Below are 20460 nucleotides of genomic sequence, written 5' to 3' on the forward strand. Positions count from 1 at the left end.
GCAGGTTTGGATCAGAGGTAAATGAGATGTCTTACTGTGTCTTCACTAACTGAGAAACTGTGATTCAGGAAAATTAATAAAAGAAAAACAAAGACTTTCATAACAACTACCACACTCCTGAAGATCTTACAGTGTAAGCAAGTGGTGCACTCCAGTTGCTCAGTTTCACAAAGTAGCACCCAGTTCACTTTCATTGAATAATCAAAGTAAAAGAAAAAAAAGATATGCTGAATAGTTTTTCCAAGCTGTGGGCCCCAGAAACAAGCTCTGAGCCCAACACTGATATGCCAAATTAAAAGTTGCCTATTTAGTGATCCAGCAGACACACTGACATTAGCGTTCATTTGGAGTTGTGTTTCTTACAAGAAGGCAAATATAATTTATCCTCCCTTGTAGCAGGTTTTGGTCTCCATTAGCTCCTGAGGGAAATTATTGCTATTTAGTTGTCTAATGGTCCACTACTGTATGATCAGTCGCTAGTCGCTATCTTTGTCTACGCTGGGCAGGTAAAGTTGTATCACGTTAGAGAGCTGCATACTACCATCACACCTTATTTATGTATCCTACTGTTACAACTGAAAAAACATTTTGATCCCAAATCCAAAAACAACCAAATAAGAGCTTTAGATACATTCAAGTAAAACACACAGTATGACTTTATCAGGACAAAAGATTTGTTTTTGTTCTTGCGCTGCATTCATTACATGCTGCACAGTGACGCCTCCAGTCAATGTGCAACATCCTGTTGACTGTGGGTGGTGTTTCCCAGCATAAGTGCCAACGCCATCAAGAGGCACAGCTCAGCTGGAGGAGAGCTTCAGTTGTCCACTGACAGCTTTACAACAGCTACCATGCAACTGATCCATCTGGAAGCTGCGGTCATACTTGGTGAGTCAACAGTCACTACGAAAAAAGAGGCTTTTTATGGTAAAACCCACTCATCTTAATTTTGCTGTGTGTTGTCAGGGAATCTAACTAAAAGTAAGGATTTAAAGTAGGGCTGCATGTCTGGAAGTCTATAATGCATGAACAGTCAACCAAAGTGTGTCTACAATCAGTGATGTTTAAACTTGCATATTTATTTAAAACATACTAATATATATCTAAATAGTGTGTACTCACTTAAAATATGTTTTCAAGATAAATTGATTATTGGCACGTGCTTGTATGTCAGGGATTGTGATTCCTCAGATTTCCAGCATCAGCAATTCATCTCCACCTTCTGACTGTTTGGCTGCTGTGTACACCTGCATGTCAAATCTATGCAAGTGGAGTGAAGAGGCATTTTACGACGGTGGCTGTGAGGGTAAAAGTGACACATTTCACATTTTCCGTTTCTGCTGCGGGGCATTGGAACATTGTGTTTTCACAATGTTTTCTTGTGGCATTATAAAAGTAATATAGTTTCCTCAGGGCCTCAGGACATGAGGCTACTTAATTGAATTGCACTTCTTGGAGTATAGCTTAAATGTAATAGCTGAGGCAATAGCCTGCAGCAAAGTTTGTACAAATAGATGATAATAATAAATAGGCCATCGAGTGCCTTTAAAATATATGTCTGTTTTGAGATTAGAATCCTGTATGATGGTAGCGAATTGTATGTGGTCTGCATGTAAAGTCAGAGGAGAGACAATCAGAGCAGCAGAGACAAACACTTCTTGCTCAAACAAGACCTCGCTCGCTTTTTGCAAATCCTGTTTTTCTGCCTCCCTCTTGTTTTTGTGTTATTCAAGATGAAGGGTGCCAAATAAAAGGCTCAGAGGTCTGTAACTTGACCGTCCAGACTGTACTGGACCAATTTCCCTCTTTGCACGGGTGTGTGTGTGCCTGGGAGGAGGAGCTTTGTGACTCTATACAAGCGCTGGCCACACAATGCCACCAGAAGCCAGGTGCAGTATTCTCAGTAGTCTCTGTGATAAGCATTTATTGGCAAAATTGCATTTTTGTTTACCAAAGGGGATCTGATGAACTGTTTGAACGAACACTATTGTGCTGCTGAATGAACAGCAGAGTGGCTTTAATAGGCATTTGAAGTGTTAATCAGGTTTCTAATTCTTCTTACAGCTGCTCAGCAGAGGAGGAGCTCAGTGATGGACTGGCAGTCAAGCAGTTTAATAGGCAATGGTAATTATTTACCAGCTGCGACAGCAGCGCTGTATTGTTTCCAGTGAGTCTGTGTGTCATCATTGCAAAATGTGTACCTCGACACACCAACCACTGAGGCGGTTTAGAGTACATATTGAGTTTATATGTCTGTGTGTGGACAGATGTTCTCACCGCGATAGCATCACAAGATGCATGAATTCAACTTACTTAAAATACAGGTGTAGCTGTGAAGTCTCATGATGCCAAATTGGGCCAGGAGTGTAAGAAGGGGCATGAAGTTGGGTGGGGGGGGGGGGGGGGCATTGTCCACAGACAAACACATGGCAAAGTACTGAAAACCACTTCTGTGGTAGTAAGTTCCCTCTACAATAGGCGTCTCCAGGACCACATTTTGCCATGATGACACACACAGACAAGGCGAAAACAAAACTAATTTCGCTGTCCTGACAGATAAAATGTTGTACTGAATTCCATCAATATAAAACGATTTCTATGGAGTGAAACTAGTTGATTTCGAAACGGTCACAAAGCTGTATTACATAATCTACAACTGAAAAATAAAATGTACAAATGCCTACAACAATTTGTGTGTACATTTGGGTATTCACAAATAAGTTTCGATCTACACAGGAATACAAAGCAATGTGACAAATCTAAACTAATCAAGGGCTTTTCTGTCGATATAGAAAAGCGTCTTTCCCACTTTGAAATTACACAAAGATATTACCGAAAGCCCAGATGTCCCATATTCCCACTCGCAATTATGTACAGCAAGGCATTTATGGATTGTGTGGACCTGGAGACAGTGACAATAGTCTCAAAACTCCACGTGTAAACCATCCATGCGCACACATTTAACAATCTGTAAGTAAATACGAAAGAATGTCACAAATATTTAGAGACATTTGTATATACGCAGGCAGCTTTTACAAGGCAAAAATTTGTTGTAAAACGATTTTAAACATGTTCAAATTGCTTACTATTTGTGTAGATTGAGCACGCATTTGTGAATACCCCAAATTACGCACAAATCGTCAAAAATAAATCTTATTTTTCATTTGAAGATCATTGAATACACATTTGTGACCATTTTGAGATCAATTTCGCTCCACCTGTATCTGTAATCCAAAAACTCACTCGCTACTTTTCTTTTTGCAGTACACGATAATTCGGCATCCTGCTTCGACCAAATGATAATTTGTGTCAGTGATGCAGTTTGCAATAGGTACCTAGCACCTGTCCTTCAGGCATGCACGGTACAGTGCGACCGTGACCGCTGTCAGCCAGTGACTCAGCAGTTCTATGGCAACATGCCGCACAATGTTGCAGAGATGCTGGTCATGTGCGAGTGTGACACTTCAGATCACACCTGCCTGGAAATGGCAACTGCTCTGCACAGCGGTACTTGTGGAGGCCAGACCTGGATCTGCCAGGATACAGTAAACCAGTGTGTTGAGGACAGTCACTGCAGGTATGTTGCTGTTCTGGCTCTCTTTAAGGTATGTCTAACACTGCAGAAATACTACAGAAGATTTTTTTAAAAAGGAGCGTGGAAGTATTTTCCGCTTCAGGATTATGTTAACATAAGTATTATTACGAAATAAATGAGGCTGTACTTAGGCATGACACAAATGTCTGCACCAAATTTCAAAACAAATGGCAACCTTGTGGTGGTATAGGAAAAGTCAGAGGATCAGCAGTATTGATCATCTGGGATCATCTTCTGTGAGGATAATTCAGTCCGGACCATAGATTGTATACGTAGGTCTGGACGGAAGTGATGGACTGACCGCTAGTGTGGCTTGTACGAATTTCAAATTAAGTCATGAATGGCTCAGAGCACACTACCCACAGGTGGAAATAATACGAGAATATTGCACCCAAGTAAGAATACTTGTGTAAAAATGTCCATAAGTAAAAGTAAAAAAGTAGGGAAGTTGAAATGTTACACAGTAAATGTCACTGTGTGCCATTTTAAAGGGGAGTGGGTAGTTGCTATATGATGCTACTGTTAAATATAAAAACAGAAGATTGCATTAAATGTCAACTTATACACAAATTAGATAGTCAACTACACCTTTTATATCTTAAACCAACAGACAGGCACTCTGCAGTCTGTACATATTTGCATGCTAGCACAGACAGCGTGACCCTACTGTACAGGTAACGATCATCTCCTTTCTTCTGTTCCATTCTCACACTGTTTATCAGGACTTTTTCAAGTGCTATGTCATGAATAGCACTCAAGTATACGTAAAATCGACGACACAAAAAACACGTTTGTTTCAGTAAAGAGTGTAAATGTGATTCTTTACTTCCACCCTTGACGTTACCACACGCTTTGACAGTGGCTTGTCACACTAGTTATTTTAGGGCAAGTCTCCAATTTGCATCTAATAACGCTGAAATGTTCACAGGCAATTTCCTAAAGAAAATGTCACCTCGACAATCTTCATATCACCGGTGCCTTTGAAAAGGCTCTGTTTTGCAAAGCAACCGCAGCTAAAAATATATATTTTTTCTGTTTCACCAGAGACCTATTGAAAACCTTCCGAATGAAATGCTGGAGCCCTGAAGAATCCCAATGCAGCCACAGTGACCTCCAAAACGATGAATGTATCTCCCAGATGGATCCGGCTCTCATCCGTGGTGCAGATCCTGAATGTAAAATTGCCTTCTTGGCCACTTTGGGCACACCACTGCACTATCCTTGTGCATGCGAAGGAATGCGCAATGATGATCTACTGTCATGCAACACGATTCATGATGTGCTTCATAATAGATCACACTTCAGTGAGGATTATTTTGATTACATTCCAGGCATTTAGTTGCATTTTGTTTGTTGGACGTTTGAAAGCATTTCATGTGTATTCCAGTGACACCTTGGAAAGGCAGCAGTGGTCCCACTAAACCTCCTGACATCGATGAATCTGAGCAAGGTCCCACATGGTCACGTGGTAAATTTACATTTCAATTTCAGTACTTCATACTAACTGTGATACTGTTAAAGTGAAATCCAAATAAATCATTACAGAGTGCAGCGCAGTCCAAATACATGCAGGTTGAAATCATTTGCGACTCTGAATGGGTTGACTGTCTCATGGTGTCTCTGTGATTGTTGGTAACATATTGAATGTTGAATATATGTTTTGTATTTCAGATTATCTAGTGTATGCTTGTGCCACTGTGCTACTTGTTGGAGTCGTTATAATAATAATGCCTCTGGCTGTTGCCAGTAAAATATGGTAAGTGAGTACATCAACATTAAAAAAATTGTCTCTCTGATGTCTAATGATTATACAACAAATTCATTTTTACTTTCATTTGTTTTTATTTGTCTTGTAGGATGTTGACAAGAAAAGGCAAAACTAAATTTCACCATCCGCAGAAAAGTAACTGTGTTCTCTGATGCTCGTTCATCTGTTAGATAATACAGAAATGATTATACTCATCATGGTAGCATTGTGAGATATGACATTTGGTCTTTGTAACAGATGACAATGTTGAAATGAGCTCTAATCAGTGTGAATTCAGTTGAAAGTTAATCTATTGAAGAGGGTTGATAAAAACCTCTATTGTAACAGTTATAAATGTTGCACATTCAATGTCATCAGTACTTTTTGTTCCTCTTTTATTGGTGCTCTAGGCTTCATAATAAACTCCACTCTCAACAGTTGAAACGCTGTATAATTTCTGAGGCGACATGCTGTGTTTTGATGCACGGTCCAAAAAAGGAAAGCCCACACTTTTGATCAGATTTTAAAACTTTATTAATAATCCCCAATGGGGAAACTCATTTGCCACCGAGTCGACTCATATCGACAACAAACAATATAGACATTGCATTCACGGCACACAACAGATCTAAAAACAAAATCTAAAAGTTGTTTTAAAAGTGTTCGCTGTTTTCTACAGTGACCTCATGTGAGTATGGGGTAAGGTGGTCAATCACTGAGCCGGCCTTTCTGATCATCTTATTGATGGTGTTTTAATCATCTGCTGGCCCTTAGTTATCACAGGGGAGACCCCCTCCTTCTGCCTTCTACATAACTCTTTAATCTTCCCAACATTTCATTTAAAAATTAAAACCAGACGACAAATGATTCTACTTCCAATTTGTCAGCTGGTGTAATGCAATTTTTTGTTTTTTTAGAAAGTTTTTTTCTAAGTTTTTTTAGAAAACTCACCCAGATCCAAATAAATTAAATCTGTTGTCAATAATGGAATTGAATTCAAGTAATATTAAAAAAAATCATATTTCTAACTTAATAACTTAAGTTAAGTTTGAAAGGATATCAATCAATAGGGAGTGAAAAAAAAGCTGTATGGATAATAAAACCTGGTTAGCTTTCTCCAGGTCAGAGTTAGGAAACAATGCAGTTTGAAATCAACTTTTATTTCAAAAGAACGATTTGTTTGAAAGAACAGAAAGCAGGGAGGTTTAATGCTTTGGACTGAACAACATATAACTTTGGGCTTTTTTTTTTCATTTTTCTGGAGAAACGTTTTCATCATCCAGGCTCTTGGAAATAATGATATGGTCTGTTAGTTAACAGACTCCAGTACTGAATCTGGGTGTCATCAGCTTAATGTTTAGCAGTCCTCTGTACCTGTGCTGCCTTTCTTGTCAAAAACATTTTACATAACATTTTTATGCTAATAAGATACACATATTTAGGAGACGAGAAGGGAAGCTGGACAGGATTCACTGCTGTGGACTGTTTGGATTCAATGTTGCGTCTGACCAACATGTCTAGACTGTGAGAGGAAGCTGCACCAGAGGAAACTCAAACAAATATGGGAGAGATTGTGACTATAACACACAACCACATGCTGCTGCTGCACACAGAAAGACCCCCGCTGGTTGGAGGCCAGCACATTCCTGCTGTGCAGCAGCAGTGCTGAACGCTGCGTCAACCATGAAGACGTAGATGTAGGGGAGGAAGTGATGGGTGGACATTTTTCTCTTTTCGTTTTTTCCTTTTTCTGGTCTGCATCAAACCCTTTTTCTTTTACATTATTGTCTTCCAGACAGCCTCCTCAAGCTTTTTGGTGTCCTTCTGGTCAATGAACTATTTTCTTTGTAGCCTCTTATTCCGTGCTCATCTTTTCCACCATCTCCCTCAGGGCTTCTTGTCTCTCTCAGAATCTCCCTGGGCCTTGTGTGTCCTCTGACCCTGCATTGCTTGGCATTGTATGCTGGAGGGCAGTAAGTGGATCCACTTTTGTCTCTTGGCCTTTGGCTGGAAGGCAGAAATATACAGGTAGTACTGCTTTAAATGCTGCTTCAAGTTTAGCACAAATTCAGCTTCATGAACATTGGAAAGTTACTCATTTGTACAACTGAAGTGCAAAGGTACCAATTGTATTGATATGAATTAGGCCTCCAATATTTTAATTTATGAAAGTCCTTCCTTTTTTATCAGCTTTTGCCAAGGGGTCAACACACCTGCAGTCATTTGTTAGATAAGTGCAAGGACTTTTAAACAACTTGTCAGCAGAAAGGAAACACACGTTTTATAATAATAATAATTATCATTATGCAAATGTTCAGTTCTCTCCCAAACCAATTCATTACTCAAATATTTTGAAAACTCATGGTGCACCAAGAGTCCTACCAGCTTTCACTCTGACATTTTAAATGGACTAAAATAATTGGTGTGATAAGGCGCCTGGAATTAACAACAACGCTAGATGCTGTAGAAAACAAGGGATGAACTGAATCCTGATGGCCTGGACAGAGACATCCACAATGGCTATTCTTTCTTTATTTGGATCATCTTCATCCTCCAGCATATGGGTGCATGAAAAGACAATTACCTGATAATGACAATATATACACCATATATTTACAATCATGCATAAGATACAATCTCATGAATCTTTTCGTGTCACATTCCATTTCAATGTTCATATTTGATCATGTTTTACAGATAGCACAGTGGGATATAAACAGACAGGAGGAAACCACATTCGACACTCACACAGAGGATCCTCTTAGAGAGTATAGCTTATGTCATCGTAAAAGCTTTTTAGTGGCAGAAAACGATCACGGGGCACTTTTTAAATGATCTTTGGCAAACCTGAGGGCAAACACTGTTCGGAGACGGCTTTATAATTGTTATCTTTGTGGTAGTTTGAGAGGTGTCTTGTTTGTGGTTGCTATTCATACGTGACCTGACCCCGGTAGGAAAAGCTGAAAAGGTCTTTCAGAGTAAAGTGCATGAAGAGATATTGATATTTCAAAAGCAGGAATGAAATTTTTCTTTTTGCTGTTTGTGTTCTGTTCATTAACATCTGCATTGACAATAAATTGAGTTCAGCAAGTTGTGAAAAGAGACTAAATTCTTATTCTGTAACTTTACTTTATAAGGCCACTGAGTTACGCAAAGTCATGAAAGTGACTAACTTTTACAGGGTTTATTCTTCTCGTTTTAAAAGAGTAAACAATCGAGCTTTTAAAAAGGCTAGAATGTATTATCTCGACATTCATCACAAATCAACAGCCTCCTTGATAGTCAGCTTTTGTAATATCCAATCATACAGAGCAAAAAATAAGCCAACCAAAATATCACACAAAAACAGGATGTTTCAACTCAAAATGTGGAAATGAACTGAACGGTAGGGAACTGATTTGATTTGAACACAAAAAACAATGTTGTTCGGATCATTCTTGAGATTATTTGGATGAGACGCATTTGACAGTTCAATACGAGGAACAATGCACTTCAACAAAAGCACAGGCAACATCTGAAGGCAGCAACAACGAGGGAAGCACTTTAAAGGGAGTCAAATATCTAAATATATTCCTTTAAAGAAACACATCACAGTGTTCTGCCTCTGGCCTGGGCAACCCTGGAGTTTGTCCCGCGACGTAAAGCATTGCAGATGAAGTCTCCAGCCTCGAAAACTTTGGTGAGGTTCACACCCTACGAGGAAAAACATTGCAGCATGAGTTCAATTCAAATGTCTTCAAGGTGATGTTGTCTTAAAGGCAGGCTGTTCATGAATTGAAATGAATGTGTGCAACAGGTGATAGAAAGCTAAAGTGCAGTGAAAATATCCCACCAGCAGAGGTAAGGATTGTCATACAAATGATCCCTCAGACGGGGCATGCAACACTGTGGGCTTGTGCAAGTTGTGTGAAACCACTGACATTATAAAATAAACATGTAAGGGCAGTATGTTTGCAGAGCGATCTGTTTATGTAAATCGGCTCTGAAGGATTGTTGAGTTAGATTGATCTGTTGGGATTATAGAGACATGAAATGCAAAGTACACTGTGAAGACATACGCACAGTCTCAATGCCCATGCCGTGGAGCATGTAGAGCACATCCTCTGTTGAAACATTGCCAGATGAACCCTGAGCGTATGGGCAACCTCCCAGGCCAGCTACTGCCGAATCCACCACAGAGACCCCCATCTGCACAGGACACACAACAGAGACATTCAGCCCCTCCACACGGGCCTTCACCTCAGGTAAAATGTAGGAACAAAGATCCTTGTTCTACTGGATTGTTCTTCCCGCTGCCAGGGCTGCGGTCGTGTTTTACAGCTGTTCAGGAGAACTGTGGGCTTATGTCCTGAAGATGAGTGGGCACAGAATGTCTCGCAGTATGGCTTAGTCATCCTCTTTGTCAGCATAAACCACGAGCGCCACATAATTACCGGCCTGTTTCAAACAGAATATTTCATGTGTTTCTGATTCTCCGGGTTGCTCTTGTTTTTACAGCACTACTCTACCCTCAACCATACGGATTCACTTTCTTGACACATTGAGAAGACATTTTACCCGGCTGGACGGTGTCCTCTTACACCGCGCCAACAGTACAGCAATTGTAGCATTACAAATAACATACAACAGCGTGCAAATAATCATAAAAGTCATCAATAATTTCACTGATGACCTCGTTATAAATGTATCTGTGCTCTGGTCGCGGGGCCTGCAAGAGATTCATTTTAAGGTTGTTTACGTTTATCTCATTGGCTGCTTACGATCAACATAACCTTTTCTTTGTTTCACTGCCAACAATCGTGTCTTCCATCAGAAAATGAATGATACGTTTTCAAGTGTTTTTCTGATTAAATACTTGTGTTGGATGGCTTTGTTTACTGCTTTTGTTTTGATGTTACTGCTACAAATAGAGTTGATTCATGTAGATATATTTTACAATTTCTCAGAATGCACATATTACATAAAGAGATAAAACTGCAGTTCTTGCCATTCAAGTGTCTAACCTAACCACCTTTCTTGGTTTTCACGCTAAAAAAATGATGAAGCCAGACCTTCAGCTTTTTCTAATCATTACGGACTGAGGTCTCGGGCTGTTTTCCACATGTCCCTGTGATCGTCATGAGAATATTAAAGATGTTTTCCAGCTTCCGTGGCAAAGCCAGATGTCAGAGGATCCCGCAGTGAGACAGAATTAACACGCTGATCCCCTCAGTGGCATTGGGTCATGATGGACTTTCACCCCGTGGAGCAGAACAAAGCAAAGCTAAATTAAAAGAATCTATATTGCCTTTTTTTTTTTTTAACAATGCTGCTAATTGGTTGCTTTTCCTCCAGACAAGAACCTACTTCTTTCAGGGGCCGTCTGAGCCAGCCGTAATTGCTGTTTGTGTTGGCAGGGGAAGAGGAGGAGGAGGTGGGGTGGAAGGAGGAGGAGATCTACTCCGGTGTGTGCAGTGCATGAGATTTCCAGACCTTGGGTAAGACCAGAGCAGGATATTGTACAAGGCAGATTTTTTTTTTTTGTAGTATAAACACAGAGTTGTTATCTAACATGCCAATCCTCTCGCTTTCAGCTGCGAACCGTGTAAGGCCAGGGGTCCTCAGCATACTGTTTCAGAGAGGAACAAAACGGACCTTTCAGCAGCGTGCCCTGGTCCTCTGGACACTAATCGCGCAGGAATTGGTGGTCAGCTGCTCGAGCTTGCCAATGCTCAGTTCGGTTCACACTGCCCAGAAACCAGATGTGCACTCAGTGTTAAAAAGCCATATTCAGTGAGCTGCGGCCATATAAAAACAATACATTCCTGGGTAAAGACACAGTGAATTTTCTAACTCGCATGATTTGGGATAAGCTTGTTGACATTGTACACTCCGAGTGGACGAGGCTGAAGATGGACAAGCTCCCATTTTTGGTTTTATAACTGCGTCAGAGAGAGAGCGAGAGCGAGAGAGAGAGAGAGAGAGAGAGAGAGAGAGAGAGAGAGAGAGAGAGAGAGAGAGAGAGAGAGAGAGCGTGCATTCACTGAAAGATGAAGCGGTGATGCTTTACCCACTGCAACATAAACTGAGGAGCTGAAAGAAACTGTCACAGATCCAGTGCTGACACACATATCACGTATTTCCAGGAACGCATGAATAAGCTTGTCCCTGGATATTACTGGGCAGCTATGAGAAATACAAAACAAACATACATAGAATAAATAAATGACATTTTGAACCATATAATCACATCATTCACCTGCCATATAAAACGTTTCATGGATTACCTGGCTCCATGAAAGCAGAGCAACCAATAACATCGACTATCAGTCGTATTATAGAAAAGCAAAAGGTAAAGAATATTATCAAATCTAAACCTATTTAACACAAAAAAGGAAATTCATTTGGTTGGCGCTGCCAAACGAAAAGAGACAATAAAAATGATCCAAAACTACAAATTGGCATTGACACAGACTATGTCGAATGCACCTGTTGCACCCGTTCTCATTGGCCAAGTGTTGTAGTAAAAACATCACTATAATAATAAAAATGTATACAAATATACAAATATAATATATAAATGAAGTGAAGCTTAACCTCATTATTCCCTTTACTGTAAAACAATAATAGTCTGCACTTGTATTGTATTCTTTTTTGCTTTCCTAGTTTATTCTGTAAATAAAAGGTATTATTTTTCTCAAAATATTTTTTTTAATTCATAGAATTTGATTGTTTGTTTAAACTACTCACAGTTGAGTGTGTACAATAACTTGAAATTGGATTTTATTATGTGGGTTTTCCCTCCAAAAACATCACTACTGATGGGGGACAATGGGGATCATGATGATGGTCATAATATGATGTTATACAGTAAATGTCAATGATAACATCATCATATCCACATCTGCCAACGACAAATCAAGGAAATACAACATAAAGTTAAACTGTTCTACTTCCAGTGGATCTTTGACTGTTAGTAAAACACAGTCATAGACCTTGCACAGTCCATCATGGTTGAACGGTGCCTCACGGACAGAGATAAAAGAGAGCACTGAGGATGAACGGTATTGCTTGCAGACAGCTCAAGTGTGAGCACAAACAGGTTATACTGTATTCCCCAGCTGCAGCGGTACACAATACACCAAAATTGCGGGTGGGAATAAATAATTTTCTTGCCAAGCCTGTGAAATCTAAGTACATACGTTGTCATTGTGTGACCTGCCAGGAGTAGGTTTGTAACAAAGCCCCCCCCCCCCCCCACCCCCCCACGGACCTCCTGAGAAAAAAAGAGAAAAGGTACAAAGACTGAGGAATGTCTTTATCAGGAACAAAAGAGGTGACTCAGGGCTGACAGCACTGGGGGAATTCATTTCTCTCCCAGTTGGTGGTGTGGACTTCTGGCACACTAATGAAAAGTCATATGATAAAATCTTGTTTATGGGTGAGTAAACGGTAAGCAAAATATCCCCGGCTGCTAATATTTTCTGTGGCCGCGGGGCAGCTGTGATGACTCATTCCTAATATGATCCACAGAGGGATTTAACCGTCACTCAGTGCTTTATCACTCCGCCATCCAAAATCAAATGCTAATTTTATGAATATTTCCTACTTCAGACACGGCCATTGTTGACAGCACGGTTGATGAAAAGAGAAAAGCATAAATATTAGAGTGAATCAAAGTACTTCCAAAATACTGTGTTACGGTGTTTAGTGTCCTGACAGAGATGATTATGAATCATGTTTTGTACTGAGAAATGTTTTGATTCAGGAAATATTTGTTTAATCAGTTTTTTTACAAATCAATTATAAGGCAAATATCTGCTATATCAGGTTATAATACTATGAACTGCCATGTATCCAGTATTATTATATTTATCGTATATATTTCGTGGACAGGAACTTTTGTTGTAGTGGGACTGTGGCGCTCGTTAATTTAATGTTTCCAGGTCTTAAAAATAGGTCTTTGTTATAATGACATCGCCACAGTAATTATTACGCAATTTACGAACACTAAAAGGCACAGAGCATAATTATCGTCTGCAACATCAGCTATTTAAAAGTGCTGTCAAAGTGTCGAGAGTTGGGTCTGCCGCTGCAGCGCCATTCATCACGTGCTCAGCAGCGAGCGAATGGAAGGATCATTTTCCACTGGCCTTTAAGCACAGCATTGTCAGAGGGTTCAACAGCCAAGCGACAGATGAGTTAGGAGCCCCCCAAGGGCCCTTCTATCCACCTAGCTCTCAGTTGCTTTGTCCAACAGACACTGAATAGGTGAGCCTTTGTGCTGACCCCCTCACATCTGTTGACCCACCCAGCCCCCAATGAGCTTCCTCCTCTGCAGTGACAATGTGCTCCAGAGAACTGATACAGCCATATCTGCGTTACCTCTGTTTTATGTCAGTTTTACACTCGCTACGGGCAAATCGCTGAAAAACACCCCGACGAGAGCTCTTCCACAGGGATTTACAACCTAATTACATTTTTGTGAGCTGCGTATGGAAACAGAGTTTATTACTGTAATAGTCCACAACGTTTTTGTTTTTCTTCTCCTTCACTACAACACATGTGCACTGTGACAGAAGGGCCCATTGGAAATATCTTATGGCCATTAAGATTCTGGGATTTTTGTTTCAGCGGGCAGCTTGTGAATCATCTTGCTTTGTGCGGAGGCTCAGATCATGTTTCTTAATGCCCCTCTTCCTTGTTGACTGATGGTTCCTGCGTTTCTGTGTGTCCCATTGTAACCTATTTGTTTTGTGCGTTCTTGATACTCCCCAAAAACAGAGGATACATTCATAATGTTGTAAACTGACATTTTGTCATTAAAGCTCGGGGCAGATTCTGGTTTACAGTCAGCTTCATAAACATTCCGACGGTGATACGTTGTTTTACACCTCACACTCAAAGTGTCAGTATTTAGTTAAGAAGAGAATGTTAGCAGCATTTTTGAGATTCATGTGTAATCTCTAAATTACTTGAATTTCATATGATTTCAAACCAACTTAAATAGACAGAATAAATGGCCATCAGTCTAATTGAGCATTTTGATGATAACTTAATTTTGCCTGATTCCAGTGGAAAATAAGCTTCACTTATCCTTCGCTATTTGCTCTAAAGAATGACGAAAATGAAGACAAGATGCTGCCTTTGAATGTACTGTAACTTCTGGCCCAAAGATTGTCTAAAGAGATGGATTGGGAGTTACTTTAAGGAAGTTGAAAGACATCCTGGAACACGAATCACCACCTCTACTTTGCTTCCACATCTGGTTGTTCCTCTTCATGTCATCATGAGTAAGAACATTGATTTATGTAAATGCTGGGCATTTATCCATAATCGGCTTGTGGCTCTCCACAATAGTGGTCATAATCATCACCAGGAGAAAGATGTGCATGTGAAGGAGAAGATACCCAGAGAGGCCCTGCCAAGCCACTGCAGAAAGTAAAGCTGTCAAAGAACTCAACATGAGAGGATGCGTGGATCAAGAGGATGACGCATTACTGTCTTTTGCTTGTACAGAGGAGAACTCTTCTAACCGTGCCAGGGTTTGTAAGCCCTCTGCAAGAGACGAGTATTTTTCACATCAGGATGTCTTTTCATACTTTTCTTCTCATAAAAGAGGTGTGAGTCACGCTTGTCCTCCCAGAATCATCAGACCTCATGTCTTCCTTTTCTTTAGAGACACCTGGAATTGTTTTCCTCCTTTTTTAGAGATATAGCATTACGTCACAAAATTTGCAGAGATGTGAGGTGTCTCCTTCACTCTGATTTTCGAAGACGTCTGTTTGACGTCTGCCAGGTTTTGAGAATTTTCAAACTCCTTCCTCTGCGTTTCCCAGAATTCACAGGCCCCTCCACCCAACTTTCGGAGCAGTCTTGGAGCCGTTCCCCTTCATTTAAGAACCTCCAGAAATGCCAGGTGCCTTGAGCGATTAGTAAGGAAGCACAGTCTTGCCAGAGAGAGCAGCACCTTGTAAACCTGTACTGCAAATTCATTTAGAAAGATGGATGGATGGCTATTTTCTGGGTTTGGGGTTGAGCTCCTATTTGTGTGTATGTATTTTTGCCCTTTTGCCTTTATTGTTGGTGTTTATGTCTTTTGTGTTTACGGGTCCTCTTGTAAATAAGATCACTCTCAGTGTGTATCCTTGAGGGACATTTTCGGATGCATTCATCTTAGTCTTTACAATCATCCTTTACATAATCAAACCTCCTAAATTACTATGAAGGTATAGTCAAAGCTTAATAAGTTCATGTATTTTTTGTCAAAATAATAAAAGCAAGTCCATGTTTCTAAGTCTTGACTACTACAACATTACATAAACACACTACTTCTTCTGCTACTGGTGATAATAATTATAGTAATAATGATGATCGTGACATTATAAATCATTGTGGTGAAAAGAAGTAGTAGTAGTTTTGAGATTACTCTTCACACCATACATTTTGAGTTCTTACCTGAAGTGCAGTCAGGATGTTGGGCAGTGCTTGCCCATAAGTGTCATGGCAGTGAACTGCTAGAGCGTTGGTCGGCACCTCGTTCATCACACTCTGCAGCATCTTAAACATGGAACCTGGTGTACCAACACCGATGGTATCCCCCAAGGAAATCTCGTAGCAGCCCATTTCATACAACCTCTTTGCCACCTGAAGAATAGTGAACATGTGGTAAAACGACTTCATTCACAGGAAAAAAACTAACCTGAACCAATGTAATCTTCCAGTACATACGTCTAGAAAACATGAATTTTTTGTACGTTTGATTAACATTTTCTCTGCTGAATGCTTCAACATCAATATATAATAAGAACGTAAAACATTTATCTCACCTGAGAGACTTTGGAAGGTTCAATGTGTCCCTCGAGGGGGCATCCAAGGGCACAAGAAACATATCTGAAAGAGGATGTTTGTGAGCATTTTAAATGTGTTTACATCGTATTCGATAACATTTGAAGAACGATAAAAAACTTAAGAACTGTTGTGGATCTAACAACAATTCACAGCAACATCAAGCTGCTGATTATTCTGGCATTGTGGTTTCTGTATCCCTGATAGGATAAGACGATTGCTGCTGATTCTGATGTGTTTTGCAATTTTGTCTGTTCATCTTTTTTTGTCACAAAGATGTACAACGTGGTTATCAGATCAGAGATTTGATTTTGGTGGTGATCCAGATCTTGATTTCATGGCATTTAAACAGTATTCGGCACTTGGAAAGGAACATTGTTTGCACTAAACCACTGATGTTTTCATGTTTTTGGACGGAGAGGTTCATATAATCAAAGATAACGTGATTTACAATTGAACTATATTCAGTAACCTTCCCTGTTTGGTTTGTTTTAATGTCCATCTTGACTTGTAGTTCATTAACGCATAGATATAACCCGGGGAACATCTGGGAGTCTGCTATAAAGCTCTCATTAGTGAATTGTGTGTTTTCTCCTTCATATAGAAACTGAAGTTCTTTCAACTGTGTTTTTATTCGGAGTAAAAAAACAAACATTAGATATGTGTTTTGTCACTCATTAAGTGCCAATTGATATTCAGAATACTAACCCACGGACTGGAATTTGTCGCTCCTTGGCAGCTTTAATGACTTCCTCAAACCTCAGCATGCTTTCATCAATAGAGCAGTTAATATTCTTTTTACTGAAGGTTTCAGACGCCGATCCAAACACAGCCACTTCAGTAGCACCAGCTGCAACCTTAAAACGGGACAGAGAAATGAACTTGTAAAGCTGTTTCGATCTCTGTTTTGCAAATGCAGGAATTGTCTGGAAGAAAAACGAATGTAATATGCCGACAGTTAACTCAAATTGACAAGCGTGGGTACATAGCTGGTTTATAGCAGAGATCATCACACTGAATAGAAAATGAATGCTTACAGCATCCCGAAAGCCTTGCATGTTAGGTGTCAAAACAGGGTACCGGACATGAGGTTCTCTCTGGATCCCTCTGAGTACATCAGTGTGGTCTGCCATCTAAATCAAGGGGGGAAACGTATGATGTAGAAAAATAAACCTTTAACATCATCCGAGAATACATCATCCTGCACACGTGTTTTCACAAGCTTGTGCAGCATACACCCCATAATGGACAGAATTACCTTTTCATTTCACATATCTCAGTAGGGAAAATGGGTTCAAAATGGTTAACGTTTGCTCTTTTTCAGGAAGTAAATAGTGGTACAATTTACGACAGGGAATGAGAGGGTGACTATATGAAGGGTATCTTAAAATACTCTTTCCCAAAGCATCTGTGGGTCCAACAAGGATGCTGGAGGAGCAGAGTTTCCTCGGTAGTTATGCAGACAAGAAAGAGAGCCTAATAAATCACTCAGCACTCTTTTGCTGTGCACAAAGAAGAGTTATTACCTGCGGTACCCACTTTGAAGAGACAAAGCTGGTGGCCTCGATCACAGGCAGGCCTGTTCCTGAAAGCATGTCTATCAGCTGGATTTTCACCCCTGTCGGAACAATTTCCTGGGGAACAATGAAGCTGAAATTGCTCTTTCTGGATTTGATTCCACTCAAGATGGGAGGTACAACAAGCAGATTTTCTTTCTCTCAGTGTTTTGCTACGCTGCTTGCCAATCACATTGCTATCTATGTTCATATGCGCTTGCTGAATACTTTGAGATTTCTCAAAATATACAATATTTGTTAGAACACATTGTGGGCAATAACAGTATCCCTGCATCCACTGCAATCTGTAAAACTGCACGTGTGCAATAAGTAAATGATAAAGCAGTGGCACGCTAAGCAGAGTATACTAAGCCAGAAGTCGTGTCATCTTTCCTATTCAATTTAAAAAGAAAATGTGAAACATGTGCTCCTGGCAATTATGGCACACAGCCCATATGTTATTGTTTTATGTCTGGAAAATGGGGGTTTCCCGGGGTAATCATGCATGGTCATACCATATTCATGAATGACAGTGTATAATTTACCTTTTCATTTTGAAGTCCATCTCTCGGTCCAACTTCAACTATTTTAACAAACTCTGGATACACATGTCCAGTAACACTCTGGAACAATATTAAAGAGAAACAGAGAGGAGAATAAGGAGAAGTGGACACTGAACACTGGCAAGGGATGCTCCACGACGTGTTTCTAACTGTCTACCTCAAAGCCAGATGAAACCTGAGAACCAAAACACAAGCCTGTCATGACATTAGGGTGCAAACTCAGGGTCTCATCGAGGGAAGACTGGGACAGAAGGTGAGGGTAACTCCCTACAAACCACAAGGGATATTCTGAGGATCAAGGGTATTTTCGTAATTCTAGAGAAAAATCCTTATTGAGTTCAAACATTGGTCTCTAACAGAGATTTAAGATGATATACATGTATTTGGCTTGAGTACGCTTCTTTAACTGAGTGTAAATTAAAAAAACACCAAGCTTATCCGATCGATTTGTGTCCACTAGGGACCAGAGAATCAAAACAAGCTAGCAGATATGCGGCTAGCTAATAATGGCTAACGCGTTAGCAACGGCTGCCTTCACATCCAGCAGACACGGAGCAGCATTAGCACTCATAACGGCTTCTGAGCCGGTAGCGAAGCTAAACTAGCCTACAGGAAGTAGGCACGGGGGTTAGTGCACGTTACTTCATTAGGTGGCTGTGTTGAGGGACTTGTATGTTACTTGAGTCGTTTTATTTCACTTAATGATACTTTATACTTCTTTTGTAGTTTTTAATCTACAATATTTATTTATAATATATGAATTTGTTGTCGTAGATCATGACTACCCAACAGTATATATTGGCATAGTTTAAATTAACTCCAAAAAATATAACAAAAAAAAGACTGCTTCCTGCTGCATCATAATACTGCACATTTGTCTATGATACTTAGCATTAGCCTACATGCTTTCAACACGTGGCTTTTACTTGTAGCCTAATGTAGTATTTGTATACTTGTCGTTTTTGAGGGTAACAATTGAAAAATAAAAGAGATAAAGAGTAAATATCTATCTATTAATTAATACAAGCTTAGTAAGTGATCAGTTGTATTTGAATGTAAAGAACCACTATGGGCAGCCTGTTCTTCCACTTGCAATAAACAAAAGGCTATTCTTCTTGTTAAGTTATTATCAAATAATCCTGTTGGCAGCCTAATAGAGTTACACATCAAAACAGAAGCATCTAGCCTGCATCCTTTGTCACGTATCGTACATTTAGAAAGATAAATACAATCTACCTATCTTATTTAGAGCAATGCATCCTTAAAAATGCAGTAATATGTAAAAGCAGAGCAAAATGTCCATTGAAGAGGACATTACATAAGCAGCATGCACTGCAGCACTATTTGCGGCTGGCTGCTGCTGCATCCTCTCCGTCATGATAGAGGCATGTGGCAGAGCATGTGCAGCAGATTAGAAACAAGAAAAACAACGCCCACCTTCTCCGCCAGCAGCCAGCGTGTCAGCCATGGGTAGTCCTGGATGAGTTGCTCATAGCTCAGGCAGTGCTTCACTGTAGTGGGTATGTTGCCCATCCGAATGGCTGCTCTTCAGCCTGCTGCACCTCCGTGTCCTCCAAGACCAGCACAGACTGCTGCAACTAATTCAGCAAATTGAAGCTTCAATATGCTAATGCAGAGGCCTACCGATGACGGAGGGCCCGGCTGCATGAGGAGACGGAATTAGAGGACGGCTGCAGACCGTGATTCAGCAGTCGCCATGGCAGCCACATCCCTACTGTACTATAGGGGATGAAAATCAAAAAAGAGGGGGCGGGGGGATGGAGACAGAGAGAGGAAATGGTGTGAAGCAAAGTGGCAAATGGAGCGATACGGGAGATTAATGCTGCACTTTAGACTGGGAATTCTTTGAGGAACGATATAATATGTGCATCCATGAAGGGATATGCAGGTGCAGGGCAGAGAAAAAAGATACTGTAGGGAAAGAAGAGTTTGTTCAGCCGCAGTTCGCCTCCAAGTGATGTATAAACAGGATGAGAACGGAGTGCTTTCTTCCCTGCCGAAGCATTTTAACCAGTTTTTACTAAAAAAGTCTTACAGTTGATGTTTTATATCTTGGTTCAACAAGATTAGATACACAGTCAACTCCCTGCACTAGTGAGAATGGAAGGCGTCGGAGAAACAGGCTGCTTTGATTGATCTCTGGTGACCTGA

The 20460-nt window shown here is 40.3% G+C and overlaps 2 protein-coding genes across 2 annotated transcripts; one reads left to right on the top strand and one right to left on the bottom strand.

The window, feature by feature from the left end:
- Nucleotides 1–851: 851 nt before the first annotated feature.
- gfral (GDNF family receptor alpha like) lies at nt 852–5515 on the top strand (the record flags this gene model as incomplete). The annotated part of the gene is made up of 9 exons (XM_079280928.1): nt 852–888; nt 1175–1306; nt 1734–1889; nt 2065–2124; nt 3265–3577; nt 4640–4899; nt 4983–5063; nt 5267–5351; nt 5452–5515. 9 exons carry the CDS (start codon nt 852–854, stop codon nt 5513–5515), a joined length of 1188 nt encoding a protein of 395 aa, XP_079137054.1.
- A 3398-nt stretch (nt 5516–8913) lies between these two features.
- Nucleotides 8914–19875, bottom strand: hmgcll1 (3-hydroxymethyl-3-methylglutaryl-CoA lyase like 1). The gene is made up of 9 exons (XM_079280962.1): nt 19726–19875; nt 18271–18348; nt 17696–17803; nt 17207–17302; nt 16878–17026; nt 16151–16214; nt 15780–15968; nt 9405–9530; nt 8914–9035 (listed from the first exon to the last, which is right to left on the bottom strand). The coding sequence occupies exons 1-9, from the start codon at nt 19819–19821 to the stop codon at nt 8931–8933; spliced, it is 1011 nt and encodes a 336-aa protein (XP_079137088.1). The 5' UTR covers nt 19822–19875; the 3' UTR covers nt 8914–8930.
- Nucleotides 19876–20460: the final 585 nt, after the last annotated feature.

The sequence above is a fragment of the Melanostigma gelatinosum genome (assembly GCF_949748355.1).
Source record: "Melanostigma gelatinosum genome assembly, chromosome: 12".
In the NCBI taxonomy this organism is placed as follows: Eukaryota; Metazoa; Chordata; class Actinopteri; order Perciformes; family Zoarcidae; genus Melanostigma; species Melanostigma gelatinosum.

What these genes read in the sequence shown, in the direction of transcription:
- hmgcll1 (XM_079280962.1), bottom strand. Translation starts at nt 19,821, where the DNA reads ATGGGCAACATACCCACTACAGTGAAGCACTGCCTGAGCTATGAGCAA. An exon ending in CGACAAATTCCAGTCCGTGG is followed by an intron (nt 16,215 to 16,877) that starts GTTAGTATTCTG and finishes ATCCTCTTTCAG; the next exon opens with ATATGTTTCTTGTGCCCTTG. An exon ending in ACGGCATGGGCATTGAGACT is followed by an intron (nt 9,036 to 9,404) that starts GTGCGTATGTCT and finishes TTTTCCTCGTAG; the next exon opens with GGTGTGAACCTCACCAAAGT.